At 41.0% G+C, this 24,119-nt stretch overlaps 1 protein-coding gene across 9 annotated transcripts in view; it reads right to left on the minus strand.

Annotated features, from left to right (window-relative positions):
- Positions 1 to 24,119, minus strand: part of AKT3 (AKT serine/threonine kinase 3) — a 357,028-nt gene that overhangs the window by 65,209 nt on the left and 267,700 nt on the right. For all 9 annotated transcript variants that reach the window (XM_053301809.1, XM_053301802.1, XM_053301817.1 and 6 more), the window contains 3 exons: positions 23,215 to 23,343; positions 17,407 to 17,621; positions 14,068 to 14,155 (listed from right to left, as the gene is read on the minus strand). In XM_053301809.1, coding sequence (XP_053157784.1) covers positions 14,068 to 14,155; positions 17,407 to 17,621; positions 23,215 to 23,343 — 432 coding nt within the window. The remainder of the gene's footprint in view (positions 1 to 14,067; positions 14,156 to 17,406; positions 17,622 to 23,214; positions 23,344 to 24,119) is intronic.

Consider the following 24,119-nt stretch of genomic DNA (forward strand, 5'->3'; position numbering starts at 1 on the left):
TGTCTTCAGATGATCAGCTATAAAGTTGTGTCTCAAGAATGTAGAACCCAAGCCTTTTGGGGGCATTATGAATTTAAAATTATCATTCTGAAATGTATTGGGTAGGAAGCCAGTGTTTGACACGGGAGCACCGATTAAAATTAAAATGGTAAGCTTAGACTTGCCTCTGCAATCTGCTCCAGTTTCAACCTCCAAACTGCCTTCAAGAGTAGTGTTGTGGCCCAGGTCACTCATATTAGACCAGAACTCATAGCCCAGTGGGCCACGCAGAGATCTATGTCTCTGCCAGCAACTCCATTGAGAGATTCCCTGTTGCAAGGAATCGCTGAACTCTGAGTGAAATGATTAACTCCTAAGAAACAAGCCAAGCTTCCTTAGAGCCTTTAGCTATCATTGTAAAAAAAAATTCTGGATTCATCTTCAGTCTGCTCATTTTCAACTGTCCCTACTTGGTTCAGACATCAAGCAGAATCACAGTTTAATCCCGCTTCTATATGATGTTCATAAACTCTACATTCACATGCAAGGGGAATAATTTTTCTATTTCAGTTTTCCTTAAAAAACCCTAGCCTATAAACTCTAGATTCACATGCAAAGGCAATAAGTTTTCTATTTCAGTTTTCAAAACAAACACACACACACACACACACACACACACCACAGCCTAGATTTGCTGTGACATCTAAACCCAGAAAATCCTTGTGTCTTCAAACCATAGTGTCTGATAGGAAAAAGTCAGGATATGAAATTGGAATTCAATTCCAGCAGAGCCCAACACCCATGTGTGTTGCTTGGAACCTGGATGAAACTTTGTTCTCTATTATGTTTGAACTGAACCTATGTAAGCACAGAGGCTTTATTATAGGTCTTCTGTCCTTTTGATCATCCCTTCAATTTTGATGTTTCTGTTTGCTGTTAAACAAGATGACCCTTCTCTGGGTTAAACAAATCTAAACTAAAGGTGAATAACCAAATCAGTTGGCACTCACAGTAACACCCAGTGCTGTTTTGGGAGAAAAGAGGAAAAAAACTGCATAGCCCAAAATAAAGAAAAGGACCTGAGAAGCAAAAAATGGGTTTAACAATAATGTCCATAGCACCATTACCAACACCACAACTGGAGATGAAAGTAATTCATACTAATCATGTATCACTTAAACAAACAGACATCTTGAATGTCTTTTATAAAAACTGCATAACTAACATCTTTTCACTTCAGGCAGCTCTTATTAAAAACCAAATACACATATGCATGCGATACACAGAACAACAATTTACAGAGCACTGGCTGGAATTCTTACTAATGGTTCAGAGGCACAGTGTGCAAAGTGCCTCCTCAGCATTTAGTAATCCAGAGTCCCACTGTACCCAAGGAGTGCTTCCTGCAATCCAGAAGTAGGTCCCTGAGGACTGTGCAATGCTTAGGAACCTATTTCTGGGTTGCAGAAAGTGCTTCTTGGGGAAATGGGGTCAACACAAATTACTGCCCCCATGTGCAGCACAATGTTGGATTGGTAAATGATGTGGAGGAGTTTTGTATTCTTGGTGAGGATGTCAGCTACTGTTTTCAATGGACCTTAAGGATTCAGGACATGACATTCATTTGGTTATCCCCTGAATAACTGCACAAACCATCTTCTCCGTTTTCTCCATAACATGTCTTCAGCTATACTTTAAAAGTAAATAACTAACAAGACTCAAATATTCAGCATAAACCTTTCACAAATCTAGTAAATTACTAATTAAAGGTAAGAAATACAGAATTGGGCTTTTAGCTCAAAATTTCTAAGAGTCTGATCGCACAACATGCTTCTGTCCAACTGCTGGTGATTTTACCCTCCATTTGCTGCCCCCATGCCTCATCATACACCCTTCCTTAGGGTCCCCATCTCCTTCAGATGAACCTCTGGGGGTATGCAGGAAGTTGCTCTGGGGAAGGATATCTGCTCACACAATTTTGGCTCCAACCAACATAAATAAAAACAGGTTGCTTACCTGTAACACATAATCTGGTAGTGGTGCCTCGACATTCATAAAAATGGGTTCTGCGCCTGTGCGGGACTGCTCCAGGTAGTATTTATTAGCTCCTCGTGATGTCTTTTAACTGCCCCCACATGAGCTGTGAAGTATCTATTGAGGCGGTTAGGAGTCTGTTACTTAGTTTCTGTATGGCTGACCGATAACGTCATTCGTTGTAAGTTTTAGTTGTAACCCATAACCCGATTGAGACCTCTTGCAATTCGAGCTTGAACTCTGCAGCGGGGCAGGATGGGTGGGTTTTATGAATGTCAAGGCACCACTACCAGATCACCTGTTACAGGTAAACAACCTGTTTATCTGGATAGTGAGTGCCTCGACACTCATAAAAATGGGTGAATAACGAGCTCTCTAAATGGAGGCGGGAGTAGCAAGCTAGTGAAGCACCCTTTTAAGAGCGGCCCTGCCAAACACTGCCGCCACTACAGTGCAAAGGTCCAAAGCATAGTGCTTTACAAAGGTTTGATCTAAGGCCCAGGTTGCTGCCATGCAGATATCTTTAAATCTGATCCCCGACAGGTGCGCCGCCGATGTAGCATGCACTCTTGTTGAGTGGGCCCGTATCGTAGAAGGCAGAGTGACCCCTTGTATATCATAGGCCATTTTTATGAGCTCCAGCAACCAAAATGACAATCTCTTTCGGGTAGGCTGTTGCCCTTGTTTTTGTCCTTTAATGGTTACAAACATGTTTTTAGTCTTTCTTAAATCCTTTGTCCTCTTTAGGTAAAAGAGGATGGCCCTACGCACGTCCAACGTATGCATTGCGCATTCGAGCGCTGACGATGGATTCCTAAATAAGGTTGGTAATACAATGTCAGCATTCAGATGGAAGTCAGAAATGATCTTTGGGCGGAATTCTGGGTCTTAAACGCATTACTACGCTTTCAGGGTGGAATCTTGTGTACGACTCATCTATGTGAAGTGCAAGTAGTTCACTTACACGCCTCGCAGATGTAATAGTTACCAGGAACAACGTCTTTAAGGTGACCAACTTCAATGCAGTGGTAGCCATTGGCTCAAAAAGCTTATCCATCAGAGTTGAGAGTACCAATGAGAGACTCCACTTGTCACATGGCCTTGACACCGGGGGGTAAAGATTATTCAGGCCTTTTAGGAAATCCTTGCATCTAGGTTGTGTGATTACAGTTTTACCATCCCAACCACTATGGCAAGCAGAGATTGCTGCCATGTGAACCCTTATTGACACATTGGCAAGGCCGCTTGTCTTTAAGGTCATCAGATACAACAAAACTTCCTTTAAGCTCACCCTCCTAGGTTCAAAGTGCTGTCTTGTGCATAAGCACAGAACCTTTTCCATTTTGAGAGGTAATTTCTCCTGGTTGATAGTTTCCTGCTGTTACGTAGGATTTTCCTAAGTAACCGACCTTCCACGCCGTCAAGTTCAGAACAGACAGGTTGGGATGCAATACTTGACCGCCCTGTTGTGTTATCAGGTCTGACTGGTGAGGCAGCCTCCTGTAGTGGTGATCCAACAGCCTCAAGAGCTGGGGGAACCATGGTTGTCTCGGCCATCCCTCTGGTTTTGTCCTGTAGGAGTTTTGCAATAACCTTGTGCAATGGGGGTAGGGAGGGTACAAGTAAAACATACTTCATGTCCAACAGTACTGGAATGCATCTCCCTTGGATAGGCACACCTCCCCCATCCTGGAGCACTATTGACTGCATTTCTTGTTCTCTGATGTGGCGAACAAGCCCACGGTCTGAGTGCCCCAGGCATTGAATATTTCCCCTAATAACTTGGGGCTGAGCTCCCACTCATGTTGATGTAGGACATTTGATCTGCTTAGTTTGTCTTTATGTGGATCGCTATCAGGTGTATTATTATTATTTTTTATTATTATTATTATTATTATTATTATTATTATTATTATTATTAACATTTATATCCCACTCTTCCTCTAAGGAGCCCAGAGCAGTGTACTACATACTTGAGTTTCTCTTTCACAACAACCCTGTGAAGTAGGTTAGGCTGAGAGAGAAGTGACTGGCCCAGAGTCATCCAGCTAGTTTTATGGCTGAATGGGGATTTGAACTTGGGTCTCCCCGGTCCTAGTCCAGCACTCTAACCACTACACCACGCTGCCTCCCACGATGCACCAATTCCAGATCTGAAGGGCCAGATGGCACAAAGGCTTTGACACCATGCTGCCCTGATTATTTATATAGGCTATGGACATGGTGTTGTCCATCCATAGTTGTATTACACAGTTTTTCAGATTGTGTTGAAAGGCCTGCAGTGCCCTGAATGGTGCGAGGAGCTCCAGGAAGTTGATATGGTGTCCTGCCTCCCAAGGCATCCACATGCCTTGTGCCCTCTGGTTCTCTAAATGGGCTCCCTATCCGCTCATGGAAGCATCCGTGGTTAGCGTCCGAGTGGGTATTGGTATTTGGAATGGGATCACCACTTGTAAATTTGCATGTCTCATCCACCACTGTAAGGAGTCCAGGACCCTGTTTGGAATTTCTAGGTATAGATCCTGGGGATCTACGTTTGGCTGGAATACCTCCAGGTACCACATCTGTAGTTTTCGGAAGCGGAGTTTGGCATAACTTACTGTTGATCTGCAAGAGGCCATCAGCCCCAACAGCACTTGTATCGACCTGGCTCTTTGTCGGGGAGTGGCTTGAAAGAGTTCCACCATCTTTCGAATGTGCGTGAACCTGTCATGTGGGAGGAAAACCTTTTGGAGTTCCATGTCCAGCACTGCGCCTATGTATTTCAGGCGCTTTGAGGGTGTTAGATGAGATTTCGCCCAATTTATCTAGATGCCCAGCTCGGGCAGAAGAGTTGTCACCATTTGAATATGGTCGCTCAATTGTGTCTTGGTCTTTGCCATCAAAAGCCAGTCATCCAATTAGAGGAAAATCGAGATTCCCTGTACACGGAGATAGCCTATAATGACAGCCATACAATTTGTGAATACCCTCAGTGCTGTCACTAGTCTGAAGGACAACACGTTATATTGATAGATCTGAGTCCCCAGCGTGAAGCACAAATATTTCCTGTGTGACTCCTGTATGCCGATGTGGAAGTACGCACCTTTCAAATCCAACATTGCAATCCAGTACTCTTGGTGTAGAAGGGGCAGAATCGCTTGCAGCGTTATCATCCAAAATTTTCACACGTCGACATACAGGTTTAGCCATCTAAGATCCATTACTGGGTGGATGCCACCGTCCCGTTTCGGTATCTGAAAATACCTTGAGTAGAATCCTGTCTTTCCGAGAGCCCACTGCACTGGTGAGATGGCTTGTTTGTCCAACAGAACTTTGATTTCCTCCCTCAACATCTGTGTGTCTGGGGTGTATTTTATGCCTGCAAACTGTGGGAGAGTCTTGAATTCAATGATGTACCCGTCTTGATTATTCGCAGGACCCAGCTGTCTGATGTTATATGATGCCATGCTGGGGCATGGCTTTCCAGTTTGATGGAATTCCTGGTTTGCAACAAGGAGGTGTTGTATCTTGTGGTCAAGCTTGGTATTCGTTTCTGTATTGGCTGGGGATGAATCAGTTGCTGTTGGTTCAATCACTGTGGGCTCAGGGAATGATCAAAGATGCTGTTTTGGTTGCTGTGTGGGCTTATTGCAGCCTTGTTGTTCAGGTTTGTTCTTCTGGGAGTTATTTCGACTATTTTATTGATTAAAGGGTCTTCTAAAATCCTTTCGGTCATTCCTCCTGTACTGTCTACATTGATAAGGCTGATATCTGTTGTTACTGTATCTCTGTGTTGTGAAGGTTCTTGCAGTAATCTTGGATTTCTTCCACTGCTCCATGGTTTCATTGGTTTGCTCCGCAAACAAACCTTTACCATCAAAATGTAAGGCTTCTATGTGGTCCCACATGTCTTGTAATAAGGTGGTCGAGCATAGCCATGCGTGTCATCTTAAGATCACGGCAGTAGCGAGGGAGCGTGCGTGATTCAGATTCAGCCAAGTGTTTGGCATTTGCCAATTGTTGGCGGGTGGCTGTTGTAGTCTTTAGGAATACAGCATCAAAACACTTCTGGAATTCTTCTGGTGTCATTGAGGATTTCTGTGCATGTAAGCCTTCCCACAACAAATAAGAATATTTCAATTGGCAAGCTATGTAATTAGCTATTTTTATGGAAAGACAAGCAGTAGAATAAGTCCTTCTTGTGAGGATGTCAAGTTTCCACCCCTCTTTTGTCCGCTGGGTTAGTGTGTCTCCTTCCAGTCTTTGCCTTGGAGGTACAATTGATAACCAGTGAGTTTGGCACTGGGTGTTTCAGTAAGTACTCGTTGTCTAGTTCCTGTATCCTGTAAAGGGATACCAAGTGCTTCGAAGTAGCCGTGGATGTTTGTAGGGTTTCCCATGCTGACTTTGCCGCTTTAGTTATGACTGGGAGCATGGGTAGGAAGACAGGTTGTGACCCAGTTGTCTTCTTCAAAAAATTGAGATCTTGCTTTTTGGATGACAGGGTCATCTAAATCAATTGTCTTTTGTGTTAGATTAAGTCCCAACACCTCTGCCATCTCTGCTATTTGCTGATGGTAGGATCTCATTTCTTCCGTAGGTGAATCCAAAGGAGGAGCCACAACGTCTTGGTTAGGATCCTGTGGAAGCTGATCATCTGAGTCGTCCTTGGGGTCCTCCTTTGAAGAATCAGATGGATAACTGTCCTCTTCAGAAGATGACGACGCATCGTCAGGTAAGTCTGTTGGCTCTGATGTGATAGGTTCTTTACATCTCTCCCTTAGAGACTGAGTGGTAGTCAAGAGAAGAGGCGGAAAAGTGGTTTGAATAGAAACAGTTCTATTTAAACAGAGTGGAGGAATAGACACCTGCACTGAGGTGTGCTTCAAAGTAGGTATCCTCCTATGTAGTGGTGTAGTTTGGACAGAAGTGCTATGAACTATAGGTGCAAAAGGAATGCTGGTTTGAATGGAAGCTGATGTACAAGGAAGGAAGTTTGGAGTAGTTTGAGTAGTGACCGGTATTAACTGTCCTGCAGGCTGAGGCTTTCTCAGTCTCTCTAGCTGCCATTCTCTGAGCAATGCAAATTCTTCAGAGACAGAGTAATATTAGAGTCTCCCCAACCTCCTAATGGGCACAAGCCCACTGGGCTCCTGTGTGTGAGCAATGGAGTGAGAGAAGGTGTTCTTGGCACAGGTCGGTCTTCATCATAGTCATCATCATCCAACCCCTGTGAGATGAATCCCTGGAAAGTTGAAGTGAACGGAGTTGTGTGCCCTGACTGAAGGAGGTGCAGGAACTCTGGATCCACAACTTCAGGATCCTCTGTTGGAGCTATTTCAATCTGCATCTCTGTGTCTAAAATGTTGTCATCAACAATGGTAGGCTCAGCAACCACTTTTTGCCACTGCTACGTGAAGCTACAGTATGTAGTGGCTTGTGCTTCAATACTGATGGAGCTGGGTCTTCCGATTTCGAGGTTGCTTTTGACCCCAATGTACTTGACTTCTTCTGATTCTCAACATGCTTATGATGTTGAGAAGCAGTGGAGATGTCTGGTATTGAGCTTGGGGTGGCTGGTGAGGGGTGGGGGTGAGGGGTGGGGGCTGGAGGGGTGGGGGCTGGTGAGTGACTGGTGAGGGGTGGGGGTGGGGGTGACTGGTGGGGGTGGGGGTGACTGGTGAGGGGTGGGGGCTGGAGACAAAGATCTTGTGCGATTTCTCTGTGGTTCAGTCTGCAGCCCGGTTGGTGACTGAGTTCCCTCTGCAGTTCCCTCCTTTAAGCCTCTTTGATGCCATGGCATTCGCAGGCGAGGCATTTCTCTTCTTTAGGCTGCCGCTCGGTGCCATGGGTCTCTTAAACGGGTTTGGCTTTGCGGACTTTGATGTGGAGCCCGACCACGAGACCTTTGAGATCTTGCTTTTGGAAACCAGAGCAGTCTCTGATGTTGGGAGTTTAGACTGCGTCCTTGCAGCTCCCGGCGCAGCAGCAGAAGTTGATGGGCAGAGAGCATCCTCCATTAAGGCAACCTTAAGATGTGCCGCTCTGTTCTTAAGAATTTGCTTTGAGAAACTCTTACAGATAGCACAGGAGGCTGTAGTGTGCTCCTCTCCAAGGCACAAAAGACAAAGCTGGTGCCCATCCATTGAGAGGAGCTTTGCCCTACAGCGGATACATCTCTTAAAGGTGGTTTTTTCTTTAATAGAAGTACTCATGAGCAAAAGTCACTCGAGTTCCTTGTTGTTATTAATCCCTCTCTCCCTTCTTCTTCTTCTTTTTTTTTGGGGGGGGGGATGTCAAAAACCAGTCCTGGGTCAAGGTGAAAAGGAGAAGTAGGGACCTATGTGAAATTGTTAGAGTTGCAGTTCGTGCGTGCTGTTTCACGGTTTATCCACTGTTTAGTTAAAGTCCCTTTTTATTCTTAAAGTTGAAGGGGAAGCAAAGAATGGCCGTACGTTCATATGGTGTGTTTTAATAGTAAATGAAATTGTAATTGTTTCTACCGAGGAGCTGTGAAGTTCCTGAGGTCCAAACGTTTTAGTGGTCAGGAAGAAACTAAGTAACAGATGCCTAACCGCTTCAATACATACTGCTCGGCTCGTGCAGGGGCGGTTAAAATGCATCACGAGGAGCTAATAAATACTACCTGGAGCAGTCCTGCGCAGGCGCAGAACCCATTTTTATGAGTGTCGAGGCACTCACTATCCAGATCAATATTTTTCTTAATGTTTGTTTTTAATCCCTTCCATTTACATCTTATGAAGAGCAAACAACAACTGGAGCTCTTTTATGAATTTAAGGACCAGGAATAATGTTCTAAATGCCCTTCTTTAAAAAAAAAATCCTCACAACATTGCTTTGTATAAAAATTTCTACAAAGGTTTCAGTTGAGAGTTAAAAAATGCAACAAGACCTTCAAGTGAAGTTTCTAATGCTTTCACAATATTGTTCAGAACTGACCAAAAAGCCTTGGATAGATTTATATACTGCTTTCCCCAAAGCACTATAACATGTTGTCTTATACATGCATCATAACTTTTCTGCTCTCCCTTATGGTGGCTGTCCCTCGGCTCCACAAAAGCAATTGTGAAGGTTGAGGGGCATATATTCCAATAGATCTCTTGCCCCATCTGTGCAGGCAGCATTGATCAATAACCTATACAAGGGCAGATCTTCCATAAAACAAGGTAGGGGTGTGTGTGTGTGTGTGTGTGTGTGTGTGTGTGTGTGTGTGTGAGAGAGAGAGAGAGAGAGAGAGAGAGAGAGAGAGAGAGAGAGAGTCACTTTACCTGACTACATGTAAATAATGTATTTTAATCTATTATTATTAATAATAATATTTATATACCACTTTTCAACAAAGGTTTCTAAGGCAGTTTACATAGAAAATAATAATAATAATAATAATAATAATAATAATAATAATAATAATAATAATAATCCAGTGAAGAAGATGCACTTAAAATGGTCAATAATGAGAACTATTAAACACCAATGAAACAAAGCAGGCCTACAAGAAAGAACAAATAAAGAACAAAGCAGAAAAATGGAAAAATAAGCCACTGCATGGTCAATATTTGTACAATATAAATGGAAAATCAAACATCACCAAGACCTGGCAATGGCTTAAGAATGGCAACTTGAAGAAAAAAACAGAGGGTTTCATACTGGCTGCACAAGAACAGGCACTAAGAACAAATGCATTAAGAGCTAAAGTAGAAAAATCAACAACAAACAGCAAGTGCTGCCTTTGTAAAGAAACAGATGAAACAGTGAACGACCTAATCAGCTGTTGTAAAAAGATCGCACAGACTGACTACAAACAAAGGCATGATAAGGTAGCAGGGATGATACACTGGGACATCTGCAAAAAATACAAGCTACCTGTAGCCAAAGATTGGGGGGGGGGCATAAAATTGAAAAAGTTATAGAAAATGAAGATGCAAAAATATTAGGGAACTTCCGACGACTACAGACAGACAAACATCTGCCACATACTACACCAGACATAACTGTAGTTGAGAAGAAAAAAAACACAAGTTAAAATAATCGACTTAGCAATACTAGGGGTTAGGGATAGCAGAAAAGAAGAAAAAGAAATATTAAAAATCACAAGATACAAGGATCTACAAATTGAAACTGAAAGGCTGTGGCAGAAGAAGACCAAAATAAACCCAGTGGTAATCGGCAGCCTAGGTGCAATTCCAAAACAACTTGAAGAGCACCTCAACACCATAGGGGCCACTGAAATCACCATCAGCCAACTACAAAAAGCAACATTATTGGGAACAGCCTATATTCTGCAATGATATCTATAATAATAACAGCAACAACATTTATAATAAAATTCAGACATCCCAGGTCCTTGGGAAGCACTCCATGTCTGGATAAAACAAACCAGTCAATAACACCTGTCTGACTGTAAAAACAACAACAACAATAATAATAATATAATTCCATGTCCCAAAAGGCTCACAATCTACAAATCAACATAAGGTAGACACCAACAACAGCCACTGGAGGGATGCTGTGCTGGAGTTGGATAAGGCCAGTTGCTCTCCCCCTGGAAGTTTTTCATACAAGGCTTTTAAAGCCCTTTAGCTCGTATCTCCTCCAGAATGGAGGGTGTGCATTCACATATTGGGCAGATTTACCCCCAAGTCCCTGCAAGCTATCAGGAGCACTTCACACACAATTGGGGTTTTCCACTGTGCGTTAGAGCGCACAGTTTTATATCTGGGGTAAAAAAAATGGAGGGATAACTTTTGAGTTTGCAGTAAAGCCTCCCAGAAAACTTGTGGTAAAGCCTGTTGTGTGGAGAACTCCCTGCTAAATACCTGTATAAGAGAATCACCACTTTGAAAGATGCCTCATTGCTCAGTTAGCAGCAATCCAGCCAGTGTTACTGGATTGTCTGAACAGGTTTTTAGGACTTAAAGAGAGGCAGGGTATGTTCATTGTAATGCATAATCATTCAAGGAGCTCAGATATGTTACGAATGAACACGTAAGGTGGAGAAGACACTGACCTCATTTCGTACTCAACTGAATAACTTCAAGCTCTGCAACTGAAGTCAGGGTTAAAGTTGAGGATTTGGGGCATTACACACTGTTGCAGTGAAAACTGTCATCAGATTGGTGTCTGCATTCAGCTGGTCAAAACACATTACCCTGGTGGAGTTTGATCTGCACCATGTACCTATTCATTTCTGGGCTTGATTTAAGGTTCTGGTTTATCATTAAAGCCCTAAGCACCTTAGAGCTTGAATATTTTAAGGATCACTGTTCAATATCTGATCTGTAGCTCTCAGCTGGTTGAAATGTGGGGCAGGCGGCTCTTTTCAGTTCTGGTGCCAACCTTCAGGAAAAGATACCCACCTAGCCCTATAGGTGGGTGTTTTCCAACATGTGGCAAAGATCTGACTCTTTCAGGAGACCTCAACAATTGTTTGGCTGTTGGTCGTCAGTCTCTTGCTGCAGTTGTTGGGCATGTTTGTTGCTGTTCTATACTACAGTTAAGGTTTGGATTTTTTTATTTTTTTTTTTTGCTAATATAACAATTAGCAGCTTTGCTGTTTTTTATTATTTGATTGTTTTGTATTCTGAATAGTTTTTAAATGTTATTTACTATTACTATTTTCATTGACCTTAGGCACTTTCATTTCTTTTTAAGGAAAAAAGGGGACATTAGATTATATTTATAAGCTTTAATAATATTTTATAAAAGCTTTCCCCAGCAGAATTAAGTTCCAGTTCCAGTTCACTTTTTGAAGGTATGTAAGGTATTGCTGAAAACAAAGCTTTAAGTTCTGATGATCATTTCACAAACTACATTTGCCACATCATAGGTTTAGGTTTTTAAATAGGTTTTCATTTTTAAAATAACTGCAAGAGCTTACAAATTATGAGAATGTGCCATTCCAGAAACTAGAAGACTAAATTTTCTAGAACTTATGTATGATATCAATCCAAACAGGCATTCAGTATAACATAACTGCTGGTCCCCAGCTATCTAAGCAAAGAAACATTTTTAAAATTGGTGGCTCTAATATTGAGCAGAGAGGGATTAACAGTCCCTACCAAGCATAGTGGCTCTCCAGTGGTTGTTGCTACTGTCAATTTATAGGGTTGTTGGTTTGGGTTTTTTAAGAATGTGAGCCCTTTTGAGACAGGGAATCATTTCCACTTACTTTTTGCTATGTAAATCCCTTTGAGAATTACATACTGTTTTCCCCTGAAAAACATTAAATATTTTTTGATGCTGCTGCTCTTTGTTACTTTAGAGAAACGCTGAGGGTTGCTACCTTAATTAAATTGAGGGGCCCAACATACCACATTTTGTGGGGCTGGGAGAGCAAGAAACACAAGGACATTAGAAAAGGATCAGAAGAATTTTGGGGCAGGGCAGAATGAGCCATGAGACATTTGTCCAAAACTCAACACATACTTGAAGGTCCTAGAAAAGGGATATTTGCCTGGGAGACTAAATTGCATCTGAGACCATGCAAGGAAGTGAAACCAATTTCAGAGAAATATATTTAAGTAGTGTTAAAATTATGGACTAAAACTATTGTCAAGTTATTATTCAATACAGGAAAAAACCCCTAAAAATAGTAAGGCAAAACACATCATGACACTCAAAAGAGCACATTTCAGTAACACAGATATCCTACACCAAATTTCCTTTTTGACATTCATCATGCAAATATCTCACTAGCCTCACTAGTAAAAAATTCCAAAAGCGCAACAAGTGAAAAATATAGTACACTTGTACAAAGTCTTGCTTCACAATGGTTCTCTTTCCACCATTCAAACAGAAAGTAGAGAAGGATTTTTTTATTTTTAAAAGGTTTTGTTTTTAAATGGTGGAAATTGTGTTAATGCAAAGCATTTGAAAAATCAGCTTATATTTAGCAGCATTTTAGAGACTGATCAAAAATTAATTCAAAATATTAACAGACGTGCATTAATTTCAATCGTATAAACACAGGTTCAAATACTCCATTAAATATCAAGTTTGAAGGAAACAGTATATATCCCTAAAAAATTAACTAAGTTTTCCAAATTTTCTGTAAAAGAGTACAGGATGAAAAAAGAAGCTGCAATTCCATAATTACTACAGTCCAATTTATAAACATTTTTGACTGATAATCCCCAATTCAAATCTTTGCATCTCTCTAGCCCCATTTATATTCAGTACTCTAAATAGTGCCAATCCACTGTTTGGTGGAGAGGACTAAGTACACCCCACCACTTCCTACCCTAAAGGATTGATGGACCAGACTATGGAACCCCCACACAAACCAGTAATATTCAAACATTGTCCCCCATCTTCTTAGGGATGACTGCTCTGATAACTACACCACAGCAATAATTAATAGAGATTCAAAATAAGTGACACCAGTTTTGTCTTGGATTAGTGTGTCATAGCATTACAAAATATGTACATTATCCAGCCACTATTAAATCGTAGACTAAATTATTACTTGCAATGGGACTACTCATTTAGTCTGTTAGTCAGCCATTGATTTCAATGAGAGAGTTTTAATTAGTTTCAATGCTTCCATTGAAATCGGAGGGATCTAAAAATATTTAATTTGAGCTGTATCATGCTGTATGACTTACCAGTTAATAAAATTGAAAGGAAAAACATCTATGTTGTAAGAACACTGACCCACATGATGTGCAAGGCAACACCAGCATTCCTGATCAACTGGTCCTTCTGCACACATGGAAGCCAGTCCTAGCTGTGTTCTGCAAGAGTGCAGTTGCACAACTATTTTAAAAAGCGTGCTCATACTTGCTCAGCAAAACTTACTTTGTTTCTAGTGTAAGCAGTGCTGTGCAAGTGTTGACTGCTATTTTAATAATTCAACAACTGTACTCTTGTGCAACACTGTTGGGGCTGGCTTCCATGCAAGCAGCAGGGTTGGCCTATCAGGAGAGCTCGCATTGCCTTTCACCTTACGTGGGCCACCATTTACAGTTTTAAACAAATCACAACTGATAACCAGATCAGCAATATTATCTTTAGAAAACCTTAACCATTCAGTGGCATCCCATACAAACCTACCTTTTTATCATATACATCTTGCCAATTTACTCCAGCAAAGAAACTGTGTCGCATAATTTCTTTAGCATCATCTGGTCCACCACCAAGACTATTGGGAAAAGTGTAAATTGCACATTTCATATTAGTAGAAATGAAAAACCAGAATGCCCTTCCTACTTAGGACATTTAGGTTCAAGTGACACCAGAATATAAAAACCATTAAAATGAAATAGTGTGGCATTTCCCAAATAAGCTATTTAGTTATCATTCCCAAACACAGCTTCTGAAAAACAAGATAGTGGTTTCTACATACTCAAGACTTCCTAGGTATGCTTAAGTAAATACATTAGAAAATTGAAAAGAAATTTCTAAAAAAAACCCAAAGTATCTCTTGAGGTTTTTGCAACCTGTGTGACCTTTCAGCAGCTTTCATCACATTTAGGCTGGACATATAGAGATAAGAAATCCCGAAAACTCATCTTTTCTGCTACTTTTTGTTCAGGAAGCAGGGACAAGATTCCTAATAACATCTACACTAAAATTGTTTCGATGGGCAGCCCTCATTCTCACTCCAGGAAAGAAAAAAACAAAAGAGTCTAAAGAAGTCAGAAGTTAAGAAGGCTGCGTGAATCTATCAGTTTAGTCTGTGATTGATAAGACCTGATGACAACAGCTGAAACAGAATGTTCAAATGTCAGTTGAAAAACACACAGGAAAATGTAGATCAGGAGGAAAGAAAGATGAAATTGGCATGCCCAAGCCCTAATATTTTACAGTAAGTGTGGCACTTCACACAATTAGTGTGAAGTGCCGTCAGGGTTTATGCGGGGAGAGGGGGCTTAGCTTAGCTTAACCGGCTTAGCCTGCTCTCCCCGCACATAGGCAGGGAGCCATCCCTGGGCAGCCAGATCGGCAGCCCTCACAATTGCGGGCTCCATCACGGAGCCGACTGTGGCCCCCGGAAGTCCCAGGATGCCCTGCGCAAGTGCGCGGGGCATCCTGGAGAGACCCCCGCGGCCTGGAGGCTTGTTGGAACACCACACTGTCTCATGACCGCAAAAACATGGTTAATGGAGCAAGCGCGCCGTTAACCTCGTTTAAGGGCAGGGGTTCCTAGGTGGGCTATCTGCCATGAAACCACCGGGCTCACGGGCAGGCCTAGTGGTTCCAATGATGACTGGAAAGTGGTCTAAGCTCCCTTAGCCCATTTTCCAGTGATCATGGGAATAGCCTCAGTATCTTATGAGTGGGTGGGGGGTGCAGATTAGCAATTGGCCCTATCCAACCCCAGGACAGCATCCCTCCAATGGCTGTTGCTGCTGGTTGTCTTACATTTCTTTTTTAGACTGTGAGCCCTTTGGGGACAGACAGCCATCTAATTAATTAATTAATTACTGTATGTAAACCGCTTTGGGAACTTTGGTTGAAACACGGTGTATAAATATTTGCAGTATTAACAGAGTCCTCCCAGCCGATCTAGATTCAGCTCAGAGCAGATGGTCCCTAAGGACCCCAGGGCCTAAGCCATTTAGGGCTCTAGTGCAACTTTTTGGGGGCATGGTGTGAGCAAGAGGTATCAGCACCCTCTGAGGTTGCTTGCACACTGATATTTAGTCTAGAATTGCCATCTTTTATCCACTCAGGGTTAGACTACTGGAGATCTATGATCAGGTCTTTCCAACTTGGGAAACAGGAGTGAGTGACCTTCAAACACCATAAAAGCACCTGTATGTTTCCTCAAACAGGGAAAAAACAGTTTTCAGAAAACAATTCAGAAAATGGTGGAGGAAAGGGATAACCCTGCTTCCTGTGGCACTATGATCTAATCAGAGCCCCCCTGTGGCTGCTATTAAATTGTTTAAAAGCAATCACAAATCTCCCAGTTTTTACAGAAAATGTATAGATGAATCAATAGCCTGCTGCATCCCACTGTTTTCTAGGGAAGTGCGAACTGGCTCGTGGTCGAACCAGTTCACACGCAAGCCAGCTCGGTTCAAGGGCTCGCCCTCGAGCAGGATCGGGCCCAGTTTGGCTCGAGACCAAGCCAAACCTCCCCCCCCGCAGGTCAGTTTATGCTGGTTCAGGGGTGCCAGACATTGGCTTAAAAAAAAAAAAGATGGCACTTACCACCTCCAAGGGCTTTTGCGGCCTTGGGGGGGGGTGCTGCAGCCATGGGAGGTCTCGGGCGGCTCCCCCTCCCCCTGCCAGCCTCTCCCCATTCTCCCAAAGGCCATTTGGGTGCTGTTTTGGCCCTCTGTGAGCATGAAGCAGTCATTTTGGAGGCCGCAGCACATGTCCATGGCCATTTGCATGGTCAGGTCATGATCTGGCTATGCAAACTGCCCACAGGCATGCATGGCAGCCTCCAAATTGGCCACCACGCACTAACCGAGGGTCAAAACGGCCCCAAAATGGGTCAAAATTGGCCTGTGGGAGACCAGAGGGAGCTCGGCAGAGAGAGGGGGAGCCGCTGGAGGACACCCCCCCCCCGTGGCTGCAGCAGTACCCCCCCCCCGAGGTCGCAAAAGTCCTTAAAAAAACAATTAAAGTCCTTTAAAAAAAATAATTAAGCATGTCTGGTAACCCTTGTTGTGCTGGTCATAGACCTTAATAAACTTTGAAATGAACTGAAAAAATAATTAACCATGTCTGGTAACTTCGAATCCGCGCAAACCGGCTTGAATTCAAACTGAGCTAGGCCCCTCATTCAAGGTGCCAGAACCAAACATGCCCAGTCTGGTTCGAATCCAAACTGCACTGGGCAGTTTGTGCACAACCTGACTGTTTTCTGTGTTATCTTTCCGTTATTTTTCTTACCTTATTTGTGGCCATTTTTAACTTTTAGCATGCAGTTCTGGTGCATTCGTAAAGTACCATAAAGGCTTTCCAGGGCTATTACAAATTTCTCTTTGTGGCTTCTGCCCCATAATTGCTTTCTCTTTGGTGGGGACACAGTATGACTGAAATCACTCTGAAATCACAGTATGACTGAAATCAGTCTCTAAAGTGTGCCACTTCTGTTCCCTGTGGTGGTGGGGGAGGCAACCTAGTTTCTTTCTTGTAGTCAGAGCAATTGCCTATTCATTTTTTATTATCAATATTTTGTAACACTGCAGTGTATTAAAAACACAGGGGGGCAGTAATGACTATTTGCTCTGGAAACCAATAATTCTGGTTTTCCGCCACCACATTCCATTACAGCATACTTTTGTTATAAGTGAAAGTGAAAGACACATATACAAAAATTTGTGTGCTGTAAAGTATCTGCACAGTTATTCTGGAAAACTCTAGAAACAGTTCCCTATGTGCATAGACTACAAATTGTACACTTGTGTTTCACTGGCATTCTTTCAGACTTACCGTTTATTTGGATCTTTTATTAGAAGACCTGAAAGCAGTGATTTTGCATCAGATGAGAGAGTTCGAGGAAATTTTATATCCTCCATTAGTATTAGTTCAAAAAGTTTTTCATGATCCTGGTTGTAGAATGGTAACCTGCCACACATCATTTCATACATGACAACTCCAAGGCCCCACCAATCCACTGCACGGCCATAGTCATTGTCTTCTAAAACCTAAAATAGTTACAAAAAGGAACTAATATATTTATTCTAGTTGTCTTCACACCCTTAGAAATTCATTTAACTTGAGTACATGCATCCAATTTTCAGATCTTCTAGAATGAGCATTATTAAATTTATTTTTTAATTTACCCCTAAAAATCAAAAGCTCAGTCCAGTTGAGCACAGGCCCAGTACCTTTGTATGAAGGACTTCCCTCTGCTTCTCCCATCCCCACCAGAGTGCGAATACAGTCTTCAGCAAACCTCCAGGCAGTGAAAGGGGGTACTGCAGAAAATTGGTTGTTTCTGTGCTCCTTCCATATCTTCATTCAGCACTCCTCTCTCTGTGCCATGCAAGCCAATTAATTTGCATAGTATAGCGAGGGAAAGCTGGCTAAGGATATGAAAAGCATGTATGGACCTCCCATTCAGGAAACTTAATGTTCCTTTCCACTGTCAGTCCTCACTTGAGTTAGGATGGAGGAACAAGAAAAACAGGGGGCTCTTTTGAGAACAGTGGGATACCTCTCTCATGCAGATGCTTCACCTGCGTTCAAGAGGACAAGTCTGATATCTATGCTAACCAATCATGTCATTGGTTCAGTCACAATGATTATTGTGAAAAACGTCTGAAACTAAGACGTACATCAAATATCTCTATAAACATTTGTTTAAATCGGAATAGTACAACATCCTAAATCTTTGGTGATGTAATCATTGTTTAATGATGAACCTTTGGTGATGTAATCATTGTTTAATAATAATCCGTGCTACAGCAGGCCCTAACAGTTATCAAATCCCTCCTAAGGAAAGTCATTTTTGTTGTCCGGTTTCTTGGGGCAACTTCTAGGAGAAAAACCCTTATCATTAGGCAGCAACACCATAAAGTCAGCAGCCACCAGTAGCGAGAAGGTTGGTGTGAAAATGGTGGACTAATGATGGACTAAGAGTCAAGGTACCTCCTGCAACTGACTCCACCACCACCACCGCAGGTTTTGTCATCCTGTTTGGCTCTTTGGTGGTTTTTTGAGGGATGGGCGCGGAGCAAAAATTTGTATGAAATTCAGAGGCAGGGGGAGATTTTTTTAAAAAAACCAAGTTGTTCGTGTAAGAACTAATCTGCCTACTTTCCTTTCATTATCCCTACAACTGGACTGAATTTGGTCCAAATTGGACTGGGACACACACACACACACACACACACACAGAGCCAGGTAATCTCATAAGATTACTTTCCTTAAAGAAAGTAGGTGAAAAATTCAGGGATAGGGCTTAACACAAATTAGTTTGGGGGGGATTAAGATATTTGCATTTTGAAGGGGGAATAAGTTGCTTAATTTCTAGTCTAGCTGAAGCAATCCTAAGGAACCTTGCTCATCTCAGTCTCTGTTTACACCATTTTGTGAGGCTGCTAAATAATTTAATAGGGCAGTAACCCAGTTAAGCAAAACATAATTAAACATATGAGTTTTAATGGATCTATCTAAATATATATGTAAATAAATAAATAAATAAATAAATAAACGAAACAAGGCATTCTGAAGAAACATGTCTGCTTTCTTTGTTATTAGTACATGATTCATGCGTGCATCACAGCACTAGCAGCTAGTGAGGACAGCACAGGGGTGAGGGTGAGTGAGACCTTTAAAAGTCCTTACTGGCTACACTGTCAGCACTTGAACACTGCGTGGAACAATGGTGCCCAACCCAGTATCCCATGCAGTGCCCACCCCACCTATGGCACTCAACTGCGCATGCATGGTGGTCAGGTGAGTGCTGTAGGCGGGGCAGCCACCACAAGCGATGCCAGGTAGGGAGCTGCTGTGCCGACAGTATCAGAGAGATTATTTAAAATAATTAAATCATATAAATAATTAAATATAAATAATTATAATATATTTATAAATGTAAATAATAAAATAATATAAACAATTAAAAATAAGTAAAAACTACTAAAAACAATTAAAAACAAAAGATCTGCCACTTATGGGGGCACTTTTTATCCATCAAAAGGGTTTTAATTGATTAATCTGATTAATTTACTATATCTGAAACCATAATTTCAATATCTCCTTATTGCCTGTGCCTCATTGGACAACCAATATTTGAACATTGATCCAGGACTAATGTATAAACTTTTTTTTTTAAAAAAAAAACTGTTTAAAAAGCAACAAAACTACCCGCTTCCTCTGCACCGCCCACAATTTCAGGAATCTTTATTCTCACCTCCCCTAACTCCAGTATTGCTGGTTAAGTGCCAACATAGCTATTTCCCCTCAGCAAGGCAAGAAGAAATAGGTTCCATTAAGTCGACATAATATTTTATGACTGCTGTCTCATCAGGGATTACAAACATTTGGTTATAAATACAAAATGCGGTTGCGGTTCCATATATCCTACGGAAAATCCCAGTTATTGCATGAGGATTGTTTAGAAATCTAAAATCCATAAAATTACCCAGATAATATGGATATTATTTTGCACATATAACAATATAGAAGTATATAATAGTTTTTAATCCACTTTCCCAAAATGTATCCTGTGAGGAACCAAAACTAACCTAATCCTTCACATTTATACAAAACTAATACCACAACAGAGATACTGAAGTATAAAATTAAATACTTTCTGGAGCATTCTTTTTAATATGACTGGATTTTATTTCTCTTATGATACAATCCTGTGCATATTTACTCAAAAGTAAGTCTCACTGAGTTCAATAAGACTTACTTTCAAGCAAGTGTACATAGGATCACAGCCTTATTCAATTATTACACATTGCCTAAAATATTCTAGATATAATTCTGAAAATAAAACAAGTATTTTATTAGGATTAAATTATTTTTCATACACAAATGAATACTATAAAATAGATTTTCATATACAATCAAGGTTCCATCCCTAGTTCTTGTTTTGTTAGCTCTTACTTGGCAATCCAATAATTTTTTATTTTTACACTATTACAGAAGTGCATTTTCTAGGTTTCCAAAACCACCTTATTCAACCTTCCCCATCTGTCACCATCTGCTTCTTTTTAGCGTGTACTTTTTGTGTGATCACATAAGCATGTGAAAAATAACTAACATTCAGATGATTATCTGCTCATACATTTGAGGACTGGGCATAATAAAAGTGAACTGCCAAAAATGTACTTAACACTTTTAATTTTGTTGGGTCTTGAATATGAGCTGCATTTGATTTTCAAATTGTTTTACAACTGGAGGACCGAGCAGATACTGCTAACTCAACATAAAACCTGGCAGTCCAAATAATTAGCAGAGTAATAGTGCTTTATAATTTACAATGAATATAGACAGAAATTTTGCTAGTTTCCTAATAATTAGGAAACTAATCATTTTAAAATGCTGGTTGACATCCAGAGCACCAATCTGGTGATGCAGCTCTGTTGTGTCCCTGCACAGGGAGGCTGCTCTTAACTTAGCCAGAGTCTTCCCAAGCAACAGAGCGTGCATGGGTGAAGCTATTTTCACTGCTCTCTCTTGCCTCCCTAAATACTTTTTGCTTTCTAGAAATGTGTGTTTGGCCTCCCAAAGTACTCTTCAATTAAAGAGACTGATCAGGTTTACACCTTCTTAGCTTCAGCAATCCTGCAGCATCAGACAGTCCCAGATCACTTTCTGGATCTAGCACATGCTGATACAAGGATAGACAAAGGAAAAAGAGTTGTAATACAGAAGTTCTGTAGCATTCCTACAAGATGTTCATATTTAGACTTTGGTGAGGTTCATAGTAGGGATATAAAGCACTAAATGGCTGGATGTTTGATCTTTGGCAATACAGTAAAAGTTTAAACAATTAAGTCAATCACTTTATCATTCACTTTATCTTCTTATTTATTGCCTGCACATGCTCATGGCTAGTTTTCACAAACTGTGATAACCTGCATGATATTGTTACCATTATAAAAATGCAATATAATTTCCATATCAATGGCAGCCCGCCCGCCATGGGAGACTGCAAGTGGTCCCCCCACCCATGCAGGGAGTTTTGTTTGTCTTTTAATCAGAGCTGGCTGTATTAGCAGTTAAACAAAAATATATTTAAGAATTTAAATATTTAACGATTGAATGCATTAATTAATATTTACATCCCTATTCCACAGCTAAACAGCAGCCACCAAGAATATTCTTTATGCACTCTTGCTATTCAAATGCAAAATAGAAGTCAGAACCAGACAAGCTGTGCTGTGCTACGGTTCTCTCTTTATCTGAAGTAGACAACTGTATACACAATTATAGCGAAATGAAGGTGGGCATAACGGAAAACAACATTATTGCTTTGTAGAAGCTACCCTCCTATACTTTAATATGGATTTAAGCAGAAATGGAATCAGAGAAGGAAGTTTGAGTGTCAGGCTATTATTTCAATAATCATTGACAAAAAGCAGGAAAGGTATTAGCCACTTTACAGCACCAATGAAAGATTGGAGGAACAATGAGGAATTTTTAATACTAGAGAATGTGGGCAGGGGAAGAACAGTGAAACACTTGCTGCTTACAAAATTGTATACTGCCAATATATGAGGTCATGTGGCAATGGCTGCACTATCCTTGGATACAGAGAATGCATACACTTGGAGGGAAAACACCTCACTCAATTGGCTAGAAACACTGGCCAGCAGACAGTACATATATCAATCCTCTACAAACTTTACAGCAGGGGTGGGTAATTCTGGCCTCCAGCTGTTGTTGAACTACAACTCCCACCACCCCCAGCTACAATAAATAGTGGCTGGTGATGATGGAAGTTGTAGTTCAACAACAGCTGCAGGGCTAAGATTGCCCACCCATGCTCTACAGTCTCAACACTCTTAACTGAAGTTGGGATTAATGGAGCAAAGAGCTTATTCAGAAAATACTTTCCTCCCAGGACTGCAGTTCTTGGGCTTCCACACATATGTCCTTAGGTCTGGAATATTTTGAATGCAGGATTTCCCTATTTAGCCTCTCACTTCCTCCTGCTGTAAGAGGACTAGGTGATAAAACTTATGCTCTAGCTGATGAGGAGAGTAAATGTTTAGATAAATATTGATGAAAGGCAATAAATAAGTTGCTCAGATTTAGCCAAAGCTGCCTTCACATGTAGTAGTAGTATCCCTTGACTTGCCTTCAGAGTCTTTCATTGGAACTAATATTCCCATCCATTATTTTTAATCGTCTGTGATTCTCTTTTTTATTATACCATCCATTTAGACAGCTGCATGTAAATTTCTTTTTTAAAAAACAGTAAGTAAACATCTTTTTTAGAAACAGAAGTTTCACTTACAATTAAATATACATAGGAATTAACCTACATTTAAAATATTTTAATTTTTTAAAACACACAGAATTAGTATAGAAATTGGATATAATAGAAATTATATAGACATTGCTGACTACAGAAATCCCTAGCTTGAATTCAGACACTTGTGCTATTGTTTAACCTACACATTTTTTTAAAAAGCCATGATAAAAGTCTGCAATAAAAGTATTAGCACAGGAAACAATATGCTGTCAGTATTTAAATATAATTAATATTCACATGGTACCTGTAATTAAATTAAATGTGACATTTTTAACAATGTACAATGTAAAATGTTGACGTACCTCTGGAGCCAAGTACTCTGGGGTGCCACAGAACGTTTTCATTGTAGCTGCATCTGTGATCCCTTCTTTGCAAAGTCCAAAATCTGTAATTTTTATGTGTCCATCTTTATCCAACATTAGATTCTCTAACTGTATTTTACAAATACACAAAATTGGTCTTTTAACATTTCTATAACAGAAAATCACTACTTTTTTTTTAAGTGCTATTTCTATTATTGCAATGTTGGTGTCATAAAGAGCCAAACTAGATGAGACATGGGAGATTAGACCAAGCAATTTCCTGGAGATGACTTGTTTGTCTGCAAACAACTTTTCGCTTTGGGCACAAGAAGACTTGGGTTCAATTTCCAGACAAGCCTATACATCAGCAGAAAGAGGGATCACATCCTTAGCTCAGTGACAGAAAATGTTTTCCATGTGGAACATTCTAGGTTCACTTCCTGGCATCTCCAGGCCAGTGGCCTACTGTAGAGCTACCTCTCTGAAATTCATGAACCATTACTGCCAATGTAGATAATACTGACCTAGATGGACCAGTGATCTGACTCAGTATAAAACAGCTTCATATGTTCACCAGTGACTGAATCTCCAATCACCACCTTAAAAAAAACAACAACAACTGTGCCCCTCCCCCCCACCAGATCAAAGGCATTTTTAACACTTTCCCCCATATCACTGTCCTGATTTAAACTGTATCCTCAGGCTTCTATTTCCCAGCCGAGCAAATAGCAGTTTCCAAGGTGATTTAGATGCCAATTCACCAGCTGCTTTTAAACAACAACCCAGAAGATAAATACTTTATTTACGGCCAATGGCCAAAACATCCCAGAAGTATCCGAACAGCCAAATGCAGATCTCCCAAATCTTTACTATTTTGGCCCTTACTGAATTGCCATAATTGCCAT

The sequence above is a fragment of the Hemicordylus capensis genome, chromosome 1, assembly GCF_027244095.1.
Source record: "Hemicordylus capensis ecotype Gifberg chromosome 1, rHemCap1.1.pri, whole genome shotgun sequence".
In the NCBI taxonomy this organism is placed as follows: domain Eukaryota; kingdom Metazoa; phylum Chordata; class Lepidosauria; order Squamata; family Cordylidae; genus Hemicordylus; species Hemicordylus capensis.